The sequence below is a fragment of the Thamnophis elegans genome, chromosome 2 (assembly GCF_009769535.1).
Source record: "Thamnophis elegans isolate rThaEle1 chromosome 2, rThaEle1.pri, whole genome shotgun sequence".
Classification (NCBI taxonomy): Eukaryota; Metazoa; Chordata; class Lepidosauria; order Squamata; family Colubridae; genus Thamnophis; species Thamnophis elegans.
The window spans coordinates 45,843,742-45,868,380 of NC_045542.1; the positions used below are offsets into that span (position 1 = coordinate 45,843,742).

At 39.7% G+C, this 24,639-nt stretch overlaps 1 protein-coding gene across 1 annotated transcript in view; it reads right to left on the minus strand.

The window, feature by feature from the left end:
- BAIAP2 (BAR/IMD domain containing adaptor protein 2) overlaps positions 1–24,639 on the minus strand; it is a 183,144-nt gene that overhangs the window by 51,691 nt on the left and 106,814 nt on the right. Inside the window, 1 exon segment of the mRNA XM_032208986.1 lies at positions 24,318–24,455. Coding sequence (XP_032064877.1) covers positions 24,318–24,455 — 138 coding nt within the window.

Below are 24,639 nucleotides of genomic sequence, written 5' to 3' on the forward strand. Positions count from 1 at the left end.
CATATAAATACTGAACCCAGAGTCTTAATTATCCTTTAAAATATGTGGATCAACTTCAACCTCACTCCTAAAGCGAGGTTATTTTTTAAAAATCACTTTTATTTATTACCCATGCAAGCACTGCTACTTAACACTGAACAAGGCAAACAGCCAGTAAGGGACCACTTTGGCAAACTGTGATTTTTGAATTAAGAAAAACAGCCACCTTCTTCTTCTGGCTGTAAGAACGTACCTGTAGCATTTCTCTGGTTCAAGATCATTCCACAGGAAAGATTCACTGCAGGTTCTATTTAAAGAAGCGATTGCAACACAGACACGGTATTTCTGGATTCTTAAGAAGATTATTAGGAACAGAGTACAGAATCACACTCCTCTTGTTCCCCAGTGGGAATTTCGCACACTCGCTTTAATAATAATATTACAACTTGCTTTTAGCTCATTTTAATCTAATGAGCTTATGTTACCTGGCCCTCATGTAGAGCCCAGAGAAGACATTACAGTGTATCTGTCGGTATATTACAGGAAGTCATGTTGTGGTTAAGCTGAAAATACACTTTATGGCCATGCGCTTCTCCCTCCGTGTGCTCTTGCAAAACACAGTATACATGACTTAGTGATGATTTCAGCACGATATGGCTTTTCAGAGAGGAACTAAAGGCCAGAATTAAGATGAGAAATTGACATTTTGTGATGGGCTTTTTTCTTTTCTCTCTCTGCAGTTTTGAGTGTTGCTTAAGTGCAAGCTAACTATGTTTGTAACTTAATTCTATTGAGTTGTTTTTAACCTTTTCATGGTAAGATTGTTGATAAGCCGCTCAAAGTCCTTTGGGGTTGGAGTAGCATATAAACTCTGCAGGAGGAGGAGAAATTTAAAATCGCAAACTATAATGGAATTGAAAAGCCAAATGCCCAAAACATCAGGAACCATCGGGAGGACGACTACAAGTATCTGGACATTTTACAGTTGGATAACCCTAAGCATGAGCAAGTTACAAATATGTTTAGTAAAGACTACATCCAGAGTGAGAATTGTGCTAAAGACAAAATTGAATGGTGGAGACACCATCAAGGTCATCAATACCTGGATCATACCTGTGAGAGGATATACGGCTGGCATTATTAACTGACACAATATGAATTTGACAGTTTGAACCCCAAAACTATAAAGCTAATGACTCTTCACTATGCATTACATCCAGTGGTGGGATTCAAATAATTTAACAACCAGTTCTCTGCCCTAATGACCAGCTGGGTAGCCGTGGATCAGTTGTCATGTGACCGTGTGGGAATAGCCAACTCAAAGTCACTTACGTCAATGGGTGCTTTGCTTTAGCTGTTACAATGTAATAAGGGTTAACCAGAGAGGCAGTTTCTGTTAGCAATGCAATAAAGATTAGGCTAGAAACAACACCAGAATGTTTCCTTCCTGCCTTCCTTACAGCATTAGCCCTGTAAAAATGGAAAAAACCAAAAGGAGATTTCTTCCAACAACCGGTTCTCCGAACTGCTTAGAAAGTTAACAACCGGTTCTCCCGAATAGGTGCGAACTGGCTGAACCCCACCACTGATTACATCCCTATAGTGATAATGATAGATTATATATACCCTGCAGAAATGGAGCTAGAGATTTACTTCAAGTCAAACAAACAGTCAAAGAAAAGCATCCATTGGCCAATTACATAAAGGACAGCCAAGTACAAGCATTAATACAAGTTAGAAATTTAAGGTGCATGAAAGAAAACATGAATTTTGAAATAATGTAGTAAAAGAAAGAATAGAATGCTCAAAAGAAAAAGCATTGCATGATCAATTTCTACAAAAGATTGAGGGGGAAATGGATAAAGATAAAACTAGGCAATGGCTTACAACCGGACCAGTAAAAAAAGAAACTGGAGGTTTGAATTTGGCTGCTCACGAGCAAGCTATTTGAAGTAATGTAATCAAGGTTAGAATGGAGATATCATCAAGGGATTCAAGTGCAGAAGGTACAGAGGCAGGAGAAATGGTGGATCATAAAATCATCTCATGCAAGAAGATCATACAAATTCATTATAAACAATATAACAGTTGCCAAAATGATTCATTGTAATATCTATAAATATTATCATGTCCAAGAATAAAAAAAAATGGTGGGGAAAAAGTCTCTCGGGAGTAGGGCGGCATACAAGTTAAATAAACCAAACCAAACCAAACCAAACCAAACAAAAAAAACTGGCTGAAATTGAGCAGGTAAAAGTATTGTGGGATTTCTGATTCCACACTAATAAAGTCTTGCCCCATAATACACCAGATTTAACTTTGATTGAAAAGAAGAAAGTGTGGATAATTGATGTGGCAATTTCAAGGATATTAGAAGACAAATAATTGGAGAAGATAACAAAATATCAGGATCTGAAAATCAAAACTTAAGCATCATGGTATAAACTGGCCATGGCAGTCCCAGTGGTTATCAGCACACTGGGTGCCATACCAAAATTTACTGGAGGGCACTTAAAAAATGTGCATATTGACAAAATTTCTATCTGTCAATGTCACACTGCTGAAATCTGCACATGTACCATACCAATATCTTAAAAAATCCTAGGTTCATGGGAAAAACTTGATGAATATGAAAGTGAACACTACCTAAAGAATTGGAAGTTGTAATTTCATATTTTTGTGTTATAATAATAAAAAGGAGAGGGACACTGAGATTTTCCACTCTCCCCTCACTGATGATATCACTTATCACCATATTTTACAAGAACTTCAAAGGCCTCTTTAGAAACATGTGCAGACTCTCTTTGAAAATAATTTCTACCTCTGGTTTAGAATAATGTGTGACCTAGAAACTCTGGTTTGTTTTACTCTGTTTACTGTCAAAATGAAAAGCTTGTTTGTATAAATACAGATGACTCCATATAATAGCAGAATTTGCTGACAGAAGAAACCAACAAATTTTGGCTACTTTCTAGCAATGTTGTGAAATCGGTTAATGTTAAGAGGAAACACAATGACTGTATGTTAGGGAAGCATAACATCTGGGAGGATTGTTACTCAAAACTAGGCATAACAAAGTTAAGCTAATTGAGAAAAAACTGATTTTGTTTTGAAAAATGAAGTGATGGTTTCCACAATGGAAATCTTGATAGAGAAAATATGTCAAAAATGGAAATGAAGTCATAAGGAAAAGCTACATATGTTTAAGAACTACCCCCCAGGCTAACAAGGCTAAATCCAGAAAGAAGAATAAATGTAGGTGCTGGTTGTAAAAAAAATATATGCAAAACATTCAGGATTTTGATTATTTCAGCTTTTTAAAGAAATGATGACTTCAGCTTTTAAGATCATGAAAGCATCTAGATAACATTTGAAAGCAGACAGTTAATTTTGAGCAAAGCCTCAGAAGTTTCCTGTATATTAAAAGGAATGTAACAATCCCATGATCTGAGGAAGACAATATGGCTTTTAAAAATGGACACATATGGAAAGCTCACTTCAAATTTAGAAAATGGCAAAGTCCAGAACCTAAAAGAGACTGTCTGTAGCTGAATCTCTACATACAAACACACAGGCATACAAACACAAGTATCCAGAAAATAATTAGAGTGGGAGATAAGATAGTATCAGTCATGACCAGACAATACCCCCTATAAAGTTAGAAACAAATATTATTTACCCCATATACCATCCCTAATCTTACAAGCAAATGCTCAAAACATACTTTTCAATCTTGGTGGCAACAGAAGTCCATAAATGGTTGTCAAAAAAGTGTCTTATTTTAATATTGATCAAATAGCACCTGAAGGCAGGACAAGAAGCAATAGAGGGAAACTCTTCAGAGGGAAATCCAACGTGGAACTAAGGAGTAATTTCCTGAAAGTGAGAACAACTAATCAGTGGAACAGCTTGCCTCCCAGAGTTGTGAGTGCTCCGTAAGTTTATTCTATGCAACTTATAAAATATCCTATACCCATGATGGTGAACCTATGGTGCACATGCCACAGGTGGCATGCAGAGCCCTCTCTGCGGGCACACGAGCCATTGCTCAACTCCACTGCGCATATGGGAGTGCCTCCCGCTGGTCAGCTGATTTTCGGGTCTCTGCCGTGGATGTGCACATGCACATGGGCAGTCCCTGCCCCTGTCCCTCCCAGGAGTCTCCACGCAGCCCATTTTGGATGCCAGGTAAGTTGAGGGTCTCCACGGAGGCTGTGGGAGCGCGAAAAACAGGTTTCCCGAAAGTTCAGGAAGTCTGGAAACGGGCCTGTTTCGGGCCTCTGGAGGGCCTCCGGACAGATGTGGTAGGCCGTCTTCGCCCTCCTGAAGGCTCGAGGAAAAATGCCCCCCAGAGCTGTGGGGCAGGAAGCCGAGTAGGCCACACCCACCCAGCAACTGGACAGAAAACCAGCTGCTAAAATATTTGAATCCTATCCCTGGCTGTACGTATGCATGGGGGGGGGGAGTGTGTGGGGGGTTTGCCTGCACATGCGCAGGGGGCAGGGGGCATTGCATCATGGGTGGGCACACGCATGCGCAAACACGCCCGTATGCACACAATTTTGGCACACAATGACAAAAAGGTTAGACAGCACTGACGTATATGATACCGCAGAGGTAAAAGAAGGTAGGATTGAAAAGCCACATGCTCTGCCACTATTAAAATAAAGGACAGATAATTCAAACATCTGGCAGGAAGGCATGCATCTTTCTCAATCACTCCTAAAAGTAAACTTGTTATTCCAGCCACCAGTTTTAAAAATGAGGTTGCACATCATGTTTTACTGCCTTGTAACCAAGAATCTGTCACACACAAAGGGTAAAAAAAAGGTAATTCCTGACAGAACAGCCCTGTAAAGCTAACAAAGGAAACTGAGTCATGCAAGCATTGAGAAAAGAAAAAAGGGTGGGGCACCAAATAAAGAAGGTGCCTAGGTGCCTAGGAGACAACAAGGAGGTTAAGAAATTATGAAATGAATGCAGGATTAGTCAGGAAATTATTGCAGAAATGGAAGGCAGACAGGGTATAAGTTGCCCTGTAGCTCTTGAACAGCATATGTAACAATAGCATTTAGACTTATATACCACTTGACAGTGCTTTCCAGTCCTCTCTAAGTGGTTTACAGAGTCAGCCTATTGCCCCCAACAATCTGGATCTTCATTTTACCCACCTCGGAAGGATGGAAGGCTGAGTCAACCTTGAGCCGGTCATAATTGAACTCCTGGAGTAAGCAGTGAGTTATCCTTGCGGTACTGCATTCTAACCACTGCTCTTATGTCCTTATAAAATCTTAGACTAATGCCAAGGGAATTACTAAAATAAAATTTTTCAGACCCATTCCATGGGAAAAGGTATTTTATACAGAAAAAAAGATGCACATTTTGACCAGAATGAAGATTCTGACAACAACAACAACAACAACAACAGAAGTAAATGAACATTACAATCTGCTTTCCTGGGACATCAGCACTGCTCTTTCACATGGAACTAGCCATATATTGTACTGGGAGAAGGAATATTAAGCACCCGTAGGCACATTTTATTTTGTTGAGAGCCGAGAAAGACAGACTAGAGCAGGAATTCGATCATTAATCATTTCCCCTTCTACCTTATTAATGCATGATGCCATGAGATGGTTTGTTATGCAGACTGATGCTGATAAGGGATGAGAGGGTTGTGACTGTTGCAAGTCATCTTCCAAGACTAATGGGAGGGCTAGAACATGGCTCTCCCTGCTCCTAATCCAATTTTTCCATCACTATACCATACTGTCTCTAAAAAAACATAAGTTTTAAAAAAATCAACTTTGCTACATGTATATCTCTGAGTCTTGTAGTCAAGAATTTAAAACCCTCAGTTATATGAAAAATGGAACAAGTCTGTTTCCAAAGCATTGTTTTCTTCCAAAGGTTTCATTCCTCCCAGGAATCTATGCTACCAAAAATGCACAAAGCCCTCCAAACACTGGAACCAGCTTGCTCCAGTGGAAAAGCAAATTCCCTAATTATCATACTAGACAGGAATAAGGAGAGAGAGAAAAACAGGCCCTTTTCCCTGTCTGAAAAGTGCAATATGCAGCATGTATGCAAAAATGCAAATTCTTAAAATAGACAGTTATGGAACAAGCATCTGGGAATCCAGCTTCATAAAGCTAACGGAACAAAGGGCTGTTCCAAGATTCATCCCAGAATTTTTAGAACTCAAGAAGAAAATTCAAGAAGACAGCCTAGAACTACGCCGCCTACTGTCTGACCTAAGCGTAGTACACAAAATTGTCTGCTACAATGTCCTGCCTGTCAATGACTACTTCAGCTTCAACCACAATAATAAATGGGCAAACAATAGATACAAACTCAAGGTAAACTGCTCCAAACTCGATTGTAAAAAATACGACAACAGATTGATTGACGCCTGGAAGACTCTACCTGACTCCATTGTTACATCCTCAAACTCCCACAGCTTCAACCTTAAACTGTCTACCGTGGACCTCACCCCGTTCCTAAGAGGTCTGTAAAGGGGGCGTGCATAAGTGCACCAGCGTGTCTACCATCCCTGTCCTACTGTCCCCATTTCTTCGTACCCATTTCCTGTGTTCATGTCCATGTTTATACTTATACCTGTTATTTCGTACATGTTTGACAAAATAACTAACTAAATAAATAAAAATGTAGACAATCTGAAAGAAAAGATCCTACTATATTCCATTCACACACACACACACACATACACTTACTTTTCAAAAAAATTACAACTGAATTATTCTTTGTTGTTGAGTCTTCGCTAACCTGTCATTTGGGGAAAGTATCATAGTTTAACCCATCTGAAGAACATTGACATAGGGCAGAATACTAAAAAAATGAAAAAGGAATATGCATTTTATGTCATATTCTTAAGCTTATGAGTTGAATGAATTTGTTTCTGACTGTTTTATCCTCAGTTTTTCTTTTTTATTTTCTGATGTGCTTCATTTATTATACTTCATTATTGTATTGACGTTTTTATTGTACTGAGTTGCTTTATGTGTGATATGGGTACACAGTAAATCTGATAACTAAATAAAGAATTATGCTGAACTACTTTTCAGTAGGCATCTGCTTATCATAAATGAAGAACAAAGCACATTTATGACACCGAGTCTGCAAGAATGTGACTGTTTGCTGGTAACAACTCTCTATTGCTTTGCTTACTGTCTTTTTATTTGAAGATAGGAAGAGATTACCCAAGCTTATGAACAACGCAGGTAATTGTATGTCAGATTTATAAAGCAACAATTTGAATTGTTGACTATGGCAGTAAGTATAATCCCCTAAATCTGTGATGGCAAACCTATGGCCCATGTGTTACAGGAGGCACGCGGAACTGTATTGCCAGCACATGAGCTGTCAGCTCTGGCGCGCATGCGCACAGCAGCCACCAGGATTTTGGCCTTCCAGAGGGTCGGGGAAGGCCATTTTTGTTCTCCCCAGGCTTCAGGAAAGCCTCCAGAGCCTGGAGAGGGTGAAAAATGAGCCCAACGGGCCAACCAGAAGTTCAGAATCAATCCATTTTCTGCTTCCGGAGAGCCTCCGGAGGGTCAGGGGAAGCCGTTTTGGCCTTCCCCAGGCTGAAGAAAAACCTCCAGAGCCTGGGAAGGGAAAAAAACCTCCCCCCGCATGGGGGGGGGTCATGCGCGCATGCGTGAGGGTCTCAGGCACATGCGCAGGTGGGTGTGACACATTGAATTGTGGGTGTGGGCACGCACGTGCATACGAAAAAGTTCGCCATCACTGCCCTAAGTGTTCCACAGGTAAGAAACATTTAATAAACTTTTTGATTGTAAGTCCTCAAATGACTCAACATATGTTTTTTTTTATTTCTAAGCTTAATAAAGCTATACTGCCCCAGAGATGGACACTCGTTGAAGCAGGGTAGAAAAATGAAATGTGGATTTTGAAGTTTTGAGCTGCATTCCTGCAGCCCACTGGAGTAGTCTCTTTCATATATGGAGGGTATCTGAACACCTCTGGTGGGTTGGAGAAATTGAGCTCAAATTCCAACAATCTGTTCCTGCAGCCCACCAGAACAGTTCTCTTCTGTGCATAGAAGGGAGCTGAACTAAAGAGGCAGCTCTTTTGTTCCATCCACTTAAAGACCTGGGGAATAGTTTAATGACTGCAACTGGGAATGCCAGGATTGCAGACATTGAGTGCGGCAGTCACGTGTGTATCTTGCTTGACAACCATTTCTCTCTCAACAAACAATATTCAGGGTCCCAGTTGTGGTTATAAGTCAAAGACTATCTGTAGTCTACATAAATGAATTAGAAAGAGGTAAAAATAGGAAGATAAATAACTCATCTACTGAGGAGAAGGCTGTGTTGCAATTCTCCTTTTGTTTTTAAAAAGGTAAAAAAATATTGGCATCCTTCAGTCTCAAAAGACTATCAGGGACGTGCAGTCACTGGAGGCAGGGGAGGCGGGGCCTCACCAGTCTCATGAGGAAAAGGAAAGAATTTTTAAAATAATTAAAAAGGCCAAGGTAGTTGCTGCCAGACTCCAAGTCACAGTGACTCTGTGTCTGCATAGTGCTAACTGTAGGGGGAGGCGAGAGAACTATGGGCCTCCTTTGCATAAGGAATTTTTTGTCTTTTAAGGGTTAAAAGCGAAAAATTCCTTATGCAAATGAGGCACGTGATTCTCTCGCCTCCTCCTGCAGAGGGCTTAAAGGCTTTTTTAAAAACATTTAAGCAGAGTCATTCACGTGGTGACTCTAGCAGCAACTATCCTAGCCTGCCTAGCCCTGGCTAGACCAAATCTTGCATTTTTGACGCAGCTGGAAGGGTATGTGGGTCAGAGGGAGGGGGCAGGGGGAGGAATTCAATATTATTTGTAATGTAAGTAGTTGTAATTTGTTTTTATTGTGTGTGTGTGTGTGTGTGTGTGTGTGTGTGTGTGTTTCTACCCGCCTCTGCTGACGCGCGGGCTGGCACATTTATTTTTATTTATTTTTCTCTTTTTTTCCATTATGTTATTTTTATTTTTTTATTTTTTTAAAGCGCTGGCATGCCTTCCAGGCCGAGTGAAGCAACAATCTTCGGACAGGAAAAGAAGTGTGTCTTGTCCTCTGGAGGGCACCAGGATCTTTCTGCAGGTTTGGACTGAGCCGCCCCGAGCAGGAGGTAAGCGGCAGCCCGCAAGCCAAACTTCGAGGGAGCGAGCGAGCCCTGCCAAACACTTCCTGAGCAGCCAAGCCAAACCCAAGACGGCGCATGCTGGCAAGCAGGCAGGGAGGCTGGGCACACGGATGAAGACGGGACCTTAAGCCACTGCCCCAGATGGCCCCCTTGCTCAAAGGGTCCTACGGAAGCTCAGACCAGGACCGCTCTTGGAAGCCTTCCAGAATAACCCGGCTTTCTTGCTCTAAAGGTACAGCTGAAGCCCAACGACTGCTCTCCCTCAGCTGCTTTTCTCACGCGTCCCGGGGATGGGTGCCCTACTGCAGCCGGAACCACATGGCAGCTTCTCCTCCTTTCAGTTTAATGCTTTTTATAAGCCCAAAAAGTCTCCTCAAAGAAACATTTAATTCACCAAATATTGATTCTTCCTGGCTCAAATGGGTGAGTTGGAAGTTCCGACTGCTCCAGCGAGGCTTCCAGCTCCATCCCGATGGGCGGAGAGGGCAAGGGAGGCCTGGAGGCGATGGGTGGGCGGCGAAGCGAGGCTGCTCGGGCGGCTGAGGCATGGCTTTAAAGTGGAGGCAGGGTCCCGGCAGCAGGACTTTAAAGTCCTGCGCCATCCGCCATAGAGTGGGTCCCGGTCCTGCTCTATGGCAGACACGGCGCCGGGGCTTCAGCGGGGCTTTTGCGCTTGCCTCACTGGCCATGAAGCTCACTGCACATCACTGAAGACTATGGTATCATGCTCTGGAAAGAGGTCCTAAAGCAGCATCTGGTTGTGGCAATCCCTTTCACACTGAGGGCAGATACATTCTGTTCCCTGCCCAGTGCCCAGATTTAGCTGTTTCCGGGACTGCCTCTTTGCCTCAGCCTGCCGAACAAGTGCCTCTTCGAATTGGAGAAGGCCACGTGCAACTTTAGCCTCCAAGCTGAACAACTCAGAGGTCAAGGTTTCCCAGCTGTTAATATCCATTCCCAAGGCCTTTAGATCCCTCTTGCAGATATCCTTATATCGCAGCTGTGGCCTCCCTCTGGCGTGCTTTCCCTGCACTAATTTTTCATACAGGATCTCTTTCAGAATCCGACTATCAGCCATTCTCACGACATGCCCAAGCCAGCGTAGTTGCTGTTTCAATAGTGTATACATGCTAGAAATTCCAGCATGTTCCAAGACTGCGCTATTTGGAACTTCATCATGCCAGGTGATGCCAAGAATACGTTGGAGCCAGCGCATATGAAAGGTAAAAAAAATATGGAGATGGTATTGTGACATTCATAACAATTCACATCACGCAAGCCTGTGAATTTTGGAACACATTTGCAATTACATTTTCCATATAACAACCTGGCTTTGTCTAATGTATAAAATGTAAGGGACATGTTAAAAAAAACCAGATTGCTGCATAATATGGAAAACTTGTGAACTGACATATATCTAAAATTCTAAGAAGACAGCATTTGTATCACAAATATCTACAGTGAATGAAATTATACAGTAGAAGATTAAAAGGGTAGCTAATCTATTTTCTTCACTACAGTTTTCAAAACAGCCAAAGTACTATTTATATTTTTGCAATGCTGCCTCTTGGCCTTCTCCCAATCATGATTGGGGTTTTGTTGTTGTTGTTGGATGAATACAAACTGTCTTCTAGCACATGATAAAAGGAAAAGCCTCTTCTTTTCAGACTGGATGCAAACTGCCCCAGAACCAGAGGGAGTTGGCTGAAGGGCAGCCTAATCAATGAGTATAAATCCATATTACAGTAAGGAGAATTTCACAAATGTCAATTGCCTTTGCAGTCCAAATTACTTGCCTTTCCCAGTTATAGGGTGAAATACCTAACCCTCCACCCATGCCAAAGAATTTAGAAGATGGAAAGAGAGGTGGCTGCATGGAAAGATGAAAAAAAAAACCATATGCAGAGATTTATTCCTTCTTAATTTGTCCTGAGGGGTGAAGGCAGCCCAGGAGAATATTTTTACTGCTATTTTACACCTGACCTTGAAGCTGCTTGCTTCTGATTAATGGTAGTGCATTTTTAGGAGGACTGATTTGGTTAACTCCTGACAAAAAATATTCTGAAATTTATCAAAAACTTCTATGTGCCTTATCAGAAAAGCTATAGAAATGGTCTTGAAAGTTTTGGCTCTTATTCAGCATTATTATAAAATGAAATTGGATCTTTTCTGATATCACACAGAAAAAAGGGAGCAAAAGATTATGCTGATATAATCTAAACAACTATTATCATTTTTTAAAAAAAAAACAGTTATAAAACAAAGCTTAAGGTTGTGGAATTGAGTGAAAACATAATCATTTGGTACAGATTGAAATATTTTACTTGAAGCCTGTTCCCAGGGGCACCCATGATTACATGCAGACAGAGGGTATAATTTATTAGTTCAGAGACTGTACAATACAGAAGCAAAACTAATTACAAAATGAAATTGTATGAGGTAGGCATCATCTATTTTTTTGCACGAGGAAAGTAAGTTATCATTTTGTATTAAACACACTCAACTGCTATGGAAATGTAGTCATCCTGTTAGTCATCACCTTATGACTGCAATTGGAAGAAGAATTTCCTTTGCTAAGCGAAGGGGTCAAGAAGTGTGCATTCCAAATACCCCAAATTATAATCACATGACCATGACCATGGGGATACTACGATGAACATAAGTGCAAGAACAAGTCACTTTTCAGAGCCCTCATAACTTCAAAAGGTTGTTAAACGAATGGACGTAAGTCAAGGGCTACTTACATAAATAGACTGTGCGATGCAATTGCATGCCAAATCAATATTCTATAGATTAGTTAAAAACCAAACAAGGTAATTAAGGTCATCAAGACTGGTCAACTGTAAGTGAAAATTCTTGTGCTAAGGAATATTTCATAGAAAATAGACTGTCTACTTAAAGTATTTTAAGTATTTCAAGTAACCTAACATTCTAGACATTTTGCGAGGTTTTTACATGTAATATATTATTTTAATTTATAAATTAGGTAGATCTGTTTTCAAGAATGTCAATTTTTTTTGTTTTTCATTCAATCTTCCAACAAGTAGTGTTGGTATATTGGTTAATATATTTTTATAGATTATGTATAAGTATATCCTCTACTAAATATTCCCTGTGGAGCTGCTTAGTCAGTCTTTTCAAGTTTTCCAATGATCTGACTCTAGAAAATTATACAAAAAAAATTTCGATTGGTTTTTTTGAAATAGAATTCAACATTAATGCTTTTCGGGAAATTATCATCTTAGTATCTGAAAGAAACAAAGAGAAATAACTAACTTTAATCAAATTACAATGTCTTAAAATATTTTTTATTAATTATCCCCTGCAGCTCTTCAAAAAATACTCAGAGGATCTGTTATATAAGACCAAGCAGAATCTGTTCAACTGACTAAACTGTTTCATTCGTAAATGAACAGGTTTCAGTTTATAATAAACTGGATGTTGCAAAAATATGTACTGTTAAAATTACAATGAATGAATTTTGAACAAGGATATACAAAATAATTAATGAATCATTTACACTGATTTATTACTATTTATTAATTTAACTCCTAGGATCTCACAATAATTAATTCAACCCTTGACTCCAATTACACAAATTGGAGTCTTTTAAAGAACTTTTCACTGTTATCTTATTTATTCTTTTTCCTTTTAGACTATATGTTTATTATGGTGATATTTTTATTTGCATGTCACAGTTATATGCAGTATGTTAAAATGTTATTTATAATTATGAATGATTACCAAGCCCAGGTCAATTCCCGGAATCCAGACTGAAATTTTATTTCAGAGCAGTATCATTTAGCCTGTTCATTGACATTCAATGTTGGCTATGCTTAAGCCAAAGCAACAGATGTTCACATAATTGTTTGACTGACAAAAGCACATTGACATTCATGAACCCCTAGTAAAGAAGCACGGCAGGGCTTTTTAAACCACACAGAATTGTAACAATACATGAATTGGTACAATAAATAAGAGATTAAATAAAGAATGAAACGTTGATGATTTATTTTTGATAGGTTGGATATCCCATCTTTTCATCATGGCGGCATACACAACACTTTGTTCTTCTATTTCCCCCCATAACTATCACCTTTTGAGATAGGGTGGGCTGAGAGAGAAGAACTGGCTCCAAATCACTCAGAACCTCTATTTCATATGGCCAATATAGGTTGGGACAGCTTTCAAAACTGGTTCTGAGCCTTACTCCCTGCTTCGCACAGTCCACTGAAGATTTATCCAAGTAAAGCAGGACAAATCCCGTTCTGCCTGCTCAATCATTTAGAAAAACTACACAACTCTTCTCACCTAAGTTGCTTGCCATGACTCACAGCTGAAATTGAAATTTGAGATTCATCAAGTCAGAAATACAAGAGCCATTTAGTTAATTCAAATATAACATGTAGTAGATATTTAATTTGGTTTTAAAATCTGTTGGAATATTGTTCGCAACTTCTGTTTCTGTATTTCATTCAGCATTTTCTTCCAACAGCTCTCTATTAGAATATAATAGAATAACAGAGTTGGAAGGGACCTTGGAGCCCTTCTAGTCCAACCCCCTGCCTAGACAGGAAACCCTATATCATTTCAGACAAATGGTTATCCAACATCTTCTTGAAAACTTCCAGAGATACAGAGCATGACAAGCAATGTTTCAAGAGATAGTTTGTTAGAATTTGATGGGCCAGAATAAAATCTTATACATTAAGCAGGGCCACAAGAGAATGCTCACACCTGATACTAAAGGTTATTAATTGGGCTACCAATTGTTCCCTAATGAATAACAAAGTAGATATTGAACTATATCTGGGCTTTTAACTTATTTTTTATTAATGTATCTTATATAAATGCACATGGCCTGGTTTGAGCTGGCTTTCCTATTCGTTAGCATTCCCTGGCCAATAACTAAAATTATTTCTTCTTCTGGGAATTTCAAAATGAGGCTTCAATTATGAAAATTGTGTAAGAATTGGTTGAACAAATATTGCTGAAGCAAGTAGTCAAAGGAGACAAGTCTCCAGTCCCCTGAAAGACATATGAATGCTTAATTCCATGATAGATCACAGTCAGTCCATTTAATATGATCCTTGTACAAAATCAACATGTTTACATTTTCATACCTGAACATGAAAAATGACAATATGAGACTAAGGCCTTCCTTAGAATAGACCATTCATTCCTCTCCTTCAATTCTCTCCAACTTACCATAAGAAAATAACTGTGTATATTTAAAAATCCATTACAGGTAACCCTCGACTTCGAGCCCAAAATTTATGTTGCTAAGAGAGACATTTGTTAAGCAAAATGTCCCCATTCTATGACCTTTCTTGCCCCTGTTATTAAGTAAATCATTGCAGTTGTTAAATTAGTGACATGGTTCTTAAGTGAATCTGGCTTCCCCATTGACTTTGCTTGTCAGAAGGTTGCAAAAGGGGATCTCAGGACCCTGGAAAACGACAACCGTCATAAATATGAGTCAGTTGTCAAGCATCTGAATTTTGATCACGTGACCATGGGGATGCTGCAAGGTGTGGAAAATAGTCATAAGTTGCTTTTTCAGTGCCATTATAACATTGAACAGTCGCTGAATTAACTGTTGTAAGTCGAGGCTACCTGTAGGTCCTGTTATTGCTTCGCTCTTTTCATCACAGGGAGCATTTTCACAAGGAGCCTGAGAACATTTTTTAACCCTCACAGAGGATGGCGCTTTTATGACACGGGGGTCCAATGACACTACTGCACACCCTTCTGCTAAGAGTACATGAATGGTCAGATGGACCCAACAATTCCTCTAATGAGCCTCTGTCAGTGCAGTCAGGCTCTAGGACAGTGTTGGTGAACCTTTTCAGCACCAAGTGCCAAAATGGGAGTGCATGCCGGCAGACATGCTGGAAACCAAAAGAGTAGAACCTGGTGCACATGCATGAGCCGGGAAGATGATCTTCTGGTTTCCAGCATACATATGCGCACTGGTCAGCTGGTCTTTGTGCATGTATGCATGCCAGAAACTGGAAGACTGTGCATGTGGTGTGCTTGCATGCATGCACTGGAAACAGAAGAGTAGCCACCCAGCGTATGCATGTGTACTGAGAGGCTGCTCTTCCAGTTTCTGGTGCTCCTGCATGAGTGAAAACTAGCTGGTCGGAACTCAGAAAAGCAACAGGTGATGGCTCGCGTTCCTGGAGAGGTGGCTCTGTGTGCCACTTCCGACACGTGTGCCATCACGGCTTTAGGATGAGAGAGTAACAAGCTAGATTTTTTTCAACTCTTAGGATTTGCCTCTTTACTGTCAAGGCCAGATGGAGCAGAAAACAGACCACCAAATGCACCTCATCTGATGACTACAAGCACCTGGTTTTTGTTCAGTTGTGCCACTAATCCTTTCATGCTTTCCTTTCCAACTCCAAAGGCTGTAAAGCTATATTTATAGCTTGGGAGGACGACCCATAGAAGCAGATGTAAGGAATTCCAAAAGACTAGACATGGAAACATTATGGTGCAGAAATATCTTTAAAAGAAATGGCTCACTGAAGTACTTTTGATCCAACAGGGCAGGAAAAACAACTAGAAAATATAAGCCATACAAACTGCTAGACAATGAAAGGCCTTCCTGATGAAACAACTGATCTTATGGCTTTGGGAGTAAGCTTTATTTACTTCTGAGTAATCACACACAAGATCAGGCTATAAAAGTTATCAGCCTAGCAATGAATTGCTTTAAGAATTAGCATTATAGGTTGAGTTTGGGCTATGCTAGAAGGATCTATTTGTTTCTAAACGTGCTTGACAAGATGTCTCAATCGGGTATAATGTTCCTTTGTGAGCTGTCATCCTCCGTCCATTGTTATGCACACTCCATTCAGGGACTTGATACCAAAGAGCTGCTTTGACCAAGCTAAACCACCTATTAGTCATTTCATGGACAGAAAGGCCCAGAATATTTATGCTTAGTAATACTGAAATACTGAAACACCATATCCGGGAGACAGTGGAGAATAGATGGTGGCCTGATGTGCTATGGTCCATGGGGCTGTGGGGAGTTAAGCATGAGTTAGCAACTGAACAACAACAAAGACTGAAATAGCTAAAGGTAACCCAGTAGTCCTTGGCTTATGACATTAACTGGGACCAGGATTTCCTGGTCACTAAATGATGTGGATGCAAAGCACAGTGTCTAGTGACTGTGTTGCTTAGCACCAGCAATTCCAGCAGTTCCATTGCTATTGTACCCACAAGGCAGAAATCCCAGGAGAACAGAGAGGCTGTGGGGTTTGGGAAAGTGCTGCTGGGGTTGGATGAGATCAGTGGAAGTGCAAGGAGACCTAATGTAGGCGCATATGAATTGGAGGTCAGGGGAGGGCTTGGATCAGGGGTGAAATCCAGCTGTTTCTGACAGGTTCTGGAGAACCAGTAGCGGAAATTTTAAGTAGTTTGGAGAACCGGTAGCAGACATTTTGAGTAGTTCGGAGAACTGGCAAATGCCATCTCTGGCTAGCCTCAGAGTGGGGTGGGAATGGAGTTTTTGCAGTGTCCTTCCCCTGCCATGCCCACCAAGCCACACCCACCAAGTCACACCACACCCACCAAGCCATGCCCACAGAACCAGTAGTAAGAAAAATTGAATTTCACCACTGGCTTGGATGGCCTGGCAAAATTCATATGGAAGCACAGAAAGACTGGGAAGGGATGGATGGCGCAGCAAAGATATAACCAAAGGAAAGCCAGGATGAGTTGGAACTACCAGAGTGATTTTTGGTCTTCCCAACTGGCTTCCTCACTTTTTTTGTAAGAAGCTGGTGAGGAAAGTTGCAACTACCACTTGTTCAGTACCATTGCAACTTTGAATGGTCACTGAATCAATGGTTGCTAAGCGAGGACTACCTGTAAAAGACAAGGATTGAATGAATTCGATAGATTTGTCCTTCACCAAAGATACAAAATTACTTATCTGCCATGGAGAAAGAAACACCACCATTTGATAAGTGTTGTTACCAGGTCAGTTTCTATCACATGTAATGTAATGTACTTGGAATAATCATATAGTACAAAGCAATGTTAACAGATGATAAGTTCTTTCAATACTGTTTTCAATATTGTTTCTACTCATGGGGAAATATGTTGCCTACAAGCAATTGGTTCACATAGATTTAAAGGAAGGAAACAAGACTGTTCCACTGTGGCTAATGTTCATTTCTTCTAGGTATGTCAGAGAAATCTGTAAAGGTTTATTTCCCAAGCGAAACAGAGTGATCCACCCAACCGGATGAAGATGAATGAACATACAACCCAAATATTCTGTTGTGGTTCATTTTGAAATAGAGCTTGGATCTTAGTAGTATCCAGAGTGGGGTGGGGAGTACACATGTCAGAGAACAACTGAACACTAAATTCTTGACTGGGGAAAAATTCTCCCAAAGTAGTAAATATTGAGAACTGGTCCTTGGATGCATAAATTTATTTCCAACTCTATTAAATTCTGCAGAATAGAAATTTGGAATACTTCTATGACGCTAAAGGGCTTTCCTTCAACTGAGGATCCGAACCTCACCGCAATAAATAATGTATTGAAGTTTACATTTCAGGCGCATGACAACCATTTCCTAAAAGAGCATTCCTATTTGGAATAGCAATTTCAAAGTTGTGTTTAAGGACGATAATCCTTTTGAAGTAACACGGCTTGCTGAAATTTTCATATGACCTAGCAAAACAACCAGAGAACAGCTGCTAGATTTTTGATATGTTAGGCTTGCATAAAACAAAACAAAGTTTGGATATTTATTCAACCTTGTCATCAGAGCAGCATAAAGCAAGGGTGTTTTTTTTAATGCTTCAGGACAATGACAACATCTTACATTCTGCAAACAATGGCAGTGCACAAAAACAGCGTTTGAACTTCCTGGGGTCCCAAAATATCAAAACAAGAAATTCACAGAAACTGAATTGTGGATGTTTAACCGCCAGTTAAATAAACATGTCTACTAAAGCAAAGTCTAGGATTCTTCCTAAAGTAGTAACCCATGACTTTTCTGCAAACAGATTGGGTTTCTCTGTCTCTCTCTCCCCAATAGGGAAGAGTGCTCTCTCCCCCAATAGGGAAGAGTGTGGTTGGACAGGTATATGACATCTTTTGCCAACTGGATGGGGTGGGAGGAAACGGGGGGTGGGTGGGGGTGAAAGTATTCAAAAGTCATTACAGTAAAGCCAGGCAAAGACATTTAGGGTTTATGCTGCCAGTATCAGCAGTCTTCCACTTAGATTGACAGTCTAAATCCACAGTTGCTTTCCACCAGTTTTAGGAAGGACTGAAAAAGTTCCATAAACTCAAAGCATCTGTGTGGAGTCTTGTGCCAAAAAGGGAGTGGCATTGTTTTTAAAATAACTACTGTCAACTACACAACCACACTTCCATAAGAAAAAAGAAAGGGTGTTAGTGAAAGATCAGAACACACACAGAATGGCATTGCTGTAGCAGGTTGGCAATGAAAGCCTGTCTTTACCTTCATTGTTAATAATTAGGAGCACACCCAGTTACTCACTCCCCTACCAGTCACTTACTGTGGCACCTGCTCTCTGAGCAAGACAATCTCCCTCTCGCTCTGACTGGCCCCAACCCTGCTGATGTTTAAAAACGAATTTAAATCTTGTCTTTTTCCTTTGGTGTTGTGACTGGGTGTCTGACCCAAAGAAAGGAACTACGGCTTACAACTTCTTTAGTAATGGAAATTTTTGGCTCAATTGTGGTTGTATGTTGAGGAGTACCTGAACTGCATAGGAGAACGGACCTTTTTTAAAAAAAAAAAACATGTTTCTAGTGTAAAAAATGTTTGTTGGGAGAAAAATGTTGACTTAGCACAACCTTTGATATTGCCAGTCAGTTGTCCACATTTGATCCCCTCTTTGTGCTTGTACTACAACTCCCAGATTCCCAGAAAGCATAATGTTCCAATATTAAACACCCACATTTCAGCAATCTATTCTTATGGGTTGTTAGGAAAGCCAGAATTTATGGTTCTAATACCATAAATACCTAATTTATGATTCTGTACAGGTTGGAGAAGAGCGCCCTAAATTACACCTACAATTGATACATATAGAAAAAATTGTTCATAGTTATACTTATCCATATTATCATTTGACAGAGGAACATTTCACATCAAATATAAGTGGGAAAAGATCTAATAGGTGTATATTGAGGTGAGATTCTATGGCCACGGTACTTTAAAAATTAGCAATCTGTCTTTATTATTTCTTTACTGGGTTTAAATTCTCCTGAAAGTTATGGGTACAGATTTTAAACTTATTCTGTCCTTATCAGAGATACTGTATGCAAGTTCTGATTAAGCAGCTCAGGAAATGGCATTGTTTGGTATAACAAGTCCTGGAAACAGTCCTATTTTAGAATCCCAACACTGAAATAAACTTTTAAGCTATATCCCAGTAAACCCTTGGGTAAATATAGAAAAGCAACTTCCTATATGGGCCATATGTGATGTGTTATCTATTTCATAAATATGTTTTCATTTACCCTGTGCTTCTTCACTAATTCTTCTGGTTATTTGGGGGAAGTAGCCAGCAAGTCTACTCTTCCACTGAAATACAATAACAGGGACTATATCCAATGTTATTTGAGGGCACCCTGCTCATATACGGTTATTTTCTTTCTCCTTCCTCTACAGCCTTTCATCTGCCTTGACTCTCCTCCAAGAGATGCCTCTCATTCCTCTAGAACACATGTGTGGCACCTATGGATTTGAAATGGGAACATTTTTTCTACTATAGTCTACAATTTACATGTATTTTATTTATCAGATTTATATGGCTACCCATCTCAGAATGCCATACAGCCAAAAAAAAGTATCACATATCCCGAAACCATTATAAATCGTAAATACATTCTATCCAACAATGTAAGAACCGTAACCTCAGAGAAAGGACTAGTTTCCCAATCAAAAAAAAAAAAAAAGCAGCATGTGCAAAACCTTAAGGGAAATTTTAGGGTGCTTTGGGTAACTGCAAATATTTAAATCTTTTAAAACACATAAAGAATTGGTCTTGAAAAATTAGTATCTGAATAGTACAAGTGTTAAACTGTTCCTTAAAGTAGCTGTGAAATTTCATAGCTGAGAATTACTTTCCCTGCTGGATGTCACTTGTCACCAAATGTTAACGCAGGTGGCCAACTTACCCAAAACAAATGTTTCACACTGCAAATTGTTATAGTTGATAAGTTCTTCAACTGTGGTGCACATTAGAATTTTGTGATGAAAATGTTTTTCCACTTGTTCAATTTTGTGCATCAGGCTCCAGGATTCACTTATCTGGATATCCCTTCAGAAAACAATTAGGATGCCTGCTCCATTATCGGCCTTCTAAAGTTTGGAGCCTGTCTTACATCCCAGGGACAATTCTGCATTTAAAAGTAAACTCGAACATGAGTGGGTTTACTTTTACTATCTTCTTGGCAGCATTCTTCCCTATCCCTGTCTTATGGATCAAGGCTAAGGAATCAAGGAAGTGATTTGAGCTGAAAAGTCAGATCCAGCCTCCTGCTGCTTGAGCAGGATGGACAATGTCAAGAACCCAGCTTAGGTTGGGAACTCCCATTACTTGCAATCATTCACGTTTTAATTGCACAAAAAGATAGGAGACATTCTTCTGATTTTTCATGCAAGGACAATTCTTTAAAATAAAGTGAGAGTGCAAGAAGTACTACCGTATTTTCCCCAAAATAAGACAGGGTCTTATTTTCTTTAGACCACTGAAATAAGCACTTGGCTTTATTTTCAGGGAGGTCTAATTATTTTTGGGTGCATGAGGCGACGAGCAAGGTCACCTCATGGTTGCTGCTGTGTTGCAATATTTTCAGGGAGGGCTTATTTTGGAGGGAGGGCTTATTTTAGTGCATGCACTCAAAAGTCCGATTGGGCTTACTATCCGGGGAAGTCTTATTTTGGGGGGAAAACAGGGTATATATCCCACATTTTCTTTCCAAAGTATAGAAGAATATTAGAGGCTGGACTCTAAGAGCTGGACAAATGACTTCTAAGAGCTGCTCTACAAAGTGTATTAATGAAAACCAAGTACAGATAATGCATAACTTACAACCATTCACTCAGTGACAATTTTAAGTTACAAGTGACTTACAACCTTTTTTCACAACTGTTGTAGCATCTCGATGGTCACATGATCAAAATTTGGACACTTGGCAACTGACATGTGTTTATGATGGATGCAGTGTCCAGGTGTCATGGGATTTCCTTTTGCAACTTTCTGAGAAGCAAAGTCAGTGGGGAAGTCAGATTCACTTAACAACCATGTTACTCACTTAACAACTGCTGTGATGCATTTAAAAACTGTGGCAAGAAAGGCAATAAAATGGGGCAAAATCACTTAACAATGGTCTTGTTTACCAACAGAAATATTGGGCTCATTTGTGGTTGTAAATTGGGGATTACTTGTACTTCTTTTCAAATCATTAAAGCAGACTTTTCTTCTGCAAGATTCAGGTGGCTCTTTTGAACATTATCTGCATATGCATACACAAACAATATTTCATCAGTGCTGGAACTGCCAATGAAATAAAGTGGCTGTGCTTTTACATTCTTCAGAAGGGTGTAAGGATAGGCTTCAATACAGCAGTATAATCCCAAGAAATTTAAACAGAGGTCACACAATAATGCCCTTGCGGAAATTTTTCCTTCAGAAACGTCTTTCTGAAATATCTGCTCTAATACAGCTAAGAACACTTTACTGATCAAGTCAAACACTACCTGAATGGGGAATATGAAATATCTGTTCTCCTAAAAAATGTGGGAGTTCAAATTTTGGCTTATTTGTTGTTTTTTTCACCCAGTTCTTAAAAATTACTGGAATACCTATTGCAAATAAATTAAGCAAGTAAACATAAAAGCACAAGGTAAAGAGAACATTTTATTTAATCAAAAGTAATCATGCCAAAGAAAAAGCACTGTGAAAGTTCACTGTTGTCACTCTGCTTGAGCCAAAATGACTAGTGCTTGGATATTCTGAAGTTTATCTATTATTTTGCACTTCATTCTGCAATCAAATAGCTCAAGGCAACCTGAGAGGCAACTGCAAAAAAACTCTGCTACTTCTCTTGAGCAGCTCTTTTCAGGGCACGCTGCCAATTAGGATTGAGAAAATTTATATTTTTCACACAATAAAATATCTGATGTTTCTTGGCATACTCTTTATTTATATGCATCACCTGGCAATTATTTCTTATACCTGCATTTAGAAACTTAGATACTGTAACTCCAAAGAGTTGCTTATCTGGCATCTTAACAGACATGTTCCAGGTGCAGTAATAATCATGCACAATGGCTTAGATAACTTCATAATTCCTGAATTCCTAAGACTAGGATGAGATACAGCAGTGTGCCACATCCCGGGGCTTCAACTTTTGCCTCTGGACTTAAGAGAAATGAGGCACGAAGTACAACTTCTCTGATGATGCACATCCTAAATACAGGTTATGGAACATCTTGATCATCTACCTTTTACATTTGGTGAAATTTCAAATCGTAAACTCCCAAATTCCAAAGTTTATTTCTCTTTGTTTTGAAAAAAGAACAGGTACCATTTTAGTAAATGGTGACCAAACCCTTTCCCCTATGTATTTGAGTCTGCAAATTAACCGAAGCAATAAGAATTGCTTGCAGTTGGGTGGCATTTACATTTAATCAATGAAATTATCTAATGGCAAAACAATTTCATTTCAGGATGCAAATTTTTATTCTTTTAGGCATAGTCTTCAAACAAAAAAATAAATAAATGCAGATTATCACATTTGCTCAATAAAACCAAAAAAAAATGATAGGGTTAAGCTTGCACTGTGAATATGGTTGTTTGTAGACCTTCCAGAGTCACTTAGGTGGGATGGGCAGTATAGAAAATTTAAAAATATCCAACCACAATTCCCACCCTCTGATATTAGTGAGTATTGTAGCTTGGCCTGTCTGTGCTAGAGAGGCCTATGCTTGTAGGCCTCAGATTGAAGCTCTCTGGACTCAAGGCATTCGTTTGAATAATGCTGTGTGAGGGAATCTGGCTGCCATTCGGTTTTTCAATCTCCTCCACTTGAAGCTTTTCATTTATTCTCCCAAGCTTCAAATTCTTCCTTAGAAATTCTACTACAGCTTCTCTTAACCCCAAGAAGGTTTATGCTGCAGGCAATCCACACAGGAGTAATGATTTAATCCCCCCTCAACCCATACTCTGTAGTAATATACACTTCAACCCGTGAATCCTGTTCTACAATTGAATATGTAGCTATTGCAGACAGAATATCAGACGTTGTTGCCACGACATTAACAAGGCAAGAAAACCTGGATCAACATTTGAATCATTGCTTAGAAGCTCACCAAAATAGTAAAGGTTAAGTTCAGAAAGCCTGAACAAAAGTACATCAGTAGTTTTCAGCAAACCTTGGCATATATAAGATTTGGAAAGAATGAGTTCCATTCTAAACAATACATTATATAGGCACACAGACCAGTTTTTGGTTTTAAAATTAAGTGGATTCTTAGATGTCAATGACCACATCAGTTACCAATTCTGGACTATTAGTAGATAAAATTCTTCAAAAAATAGAATGTCAGGATTTACAGTATATATTCACCTTTATCTATATGTCATAAAGAATAAAGTGAAGCTATTCAAGTTAAAAGATCCGCAATCCAAATTGTTCACTTAGAAAGAAATCCTACCGACCAGAGTCAAATCTACTCCCAAGGATATGTGTAAAGGATTAAACTTTTATATTCTTATGGCCATACTGGCTTTTCTCATACCAAGGGGTTCAAAGCAGAGGTGGTATTCAGTTGGTTCAGGCCGGTTCCCCCGAATCGGTAATAGAAATTGTGGGTGGGGGCCGCCCAAGCACTATGCTGTCCTATTTAGCCACATTTTCAAGCCGTGCGCATGTGTGCAAGCCATGTGTGCAATCAAATGCACTCACATTTGCAAACCGGTAGGGAAAGTAAGAGGTTACCACCACTAGTTCAAAGCCAGCGCCAATGACTTTCACCCAAATTAGTTCCATCTGACATGGACCAACCCATAATGGTAACATCAACCTGCCAATCAAATACAATCCCAATTAGATGATGCCCTGTCCCAGCTTATCACTCAGAGACCTACCTGCAGCTCCTTATCCGAATACTTCTGAGGATTTTTGCTTCCTTGGCTCTTCTTCCGAAGCTTCTTTAATTCACCCTGGCATTTCTCTACTCCGTCCCCTTTATTCCTTTGCTCGGTCTGGTACTTCTTTAGTGCAGCCTGAAACATGGAAGATGTGTGGGAGTGCTGAATAGCTGAAATAATAATAGGCTGAAGACATAGGCAGAGATTTCCCATGTGGGTAATGAGCATAGTTTATATGCTTCCTGCAGGCAGAAAGGTCTCAACCTCACACCTGCTGTAGAGGACATGTTTTGAATTAGGGCACATTGATTAGAAACAA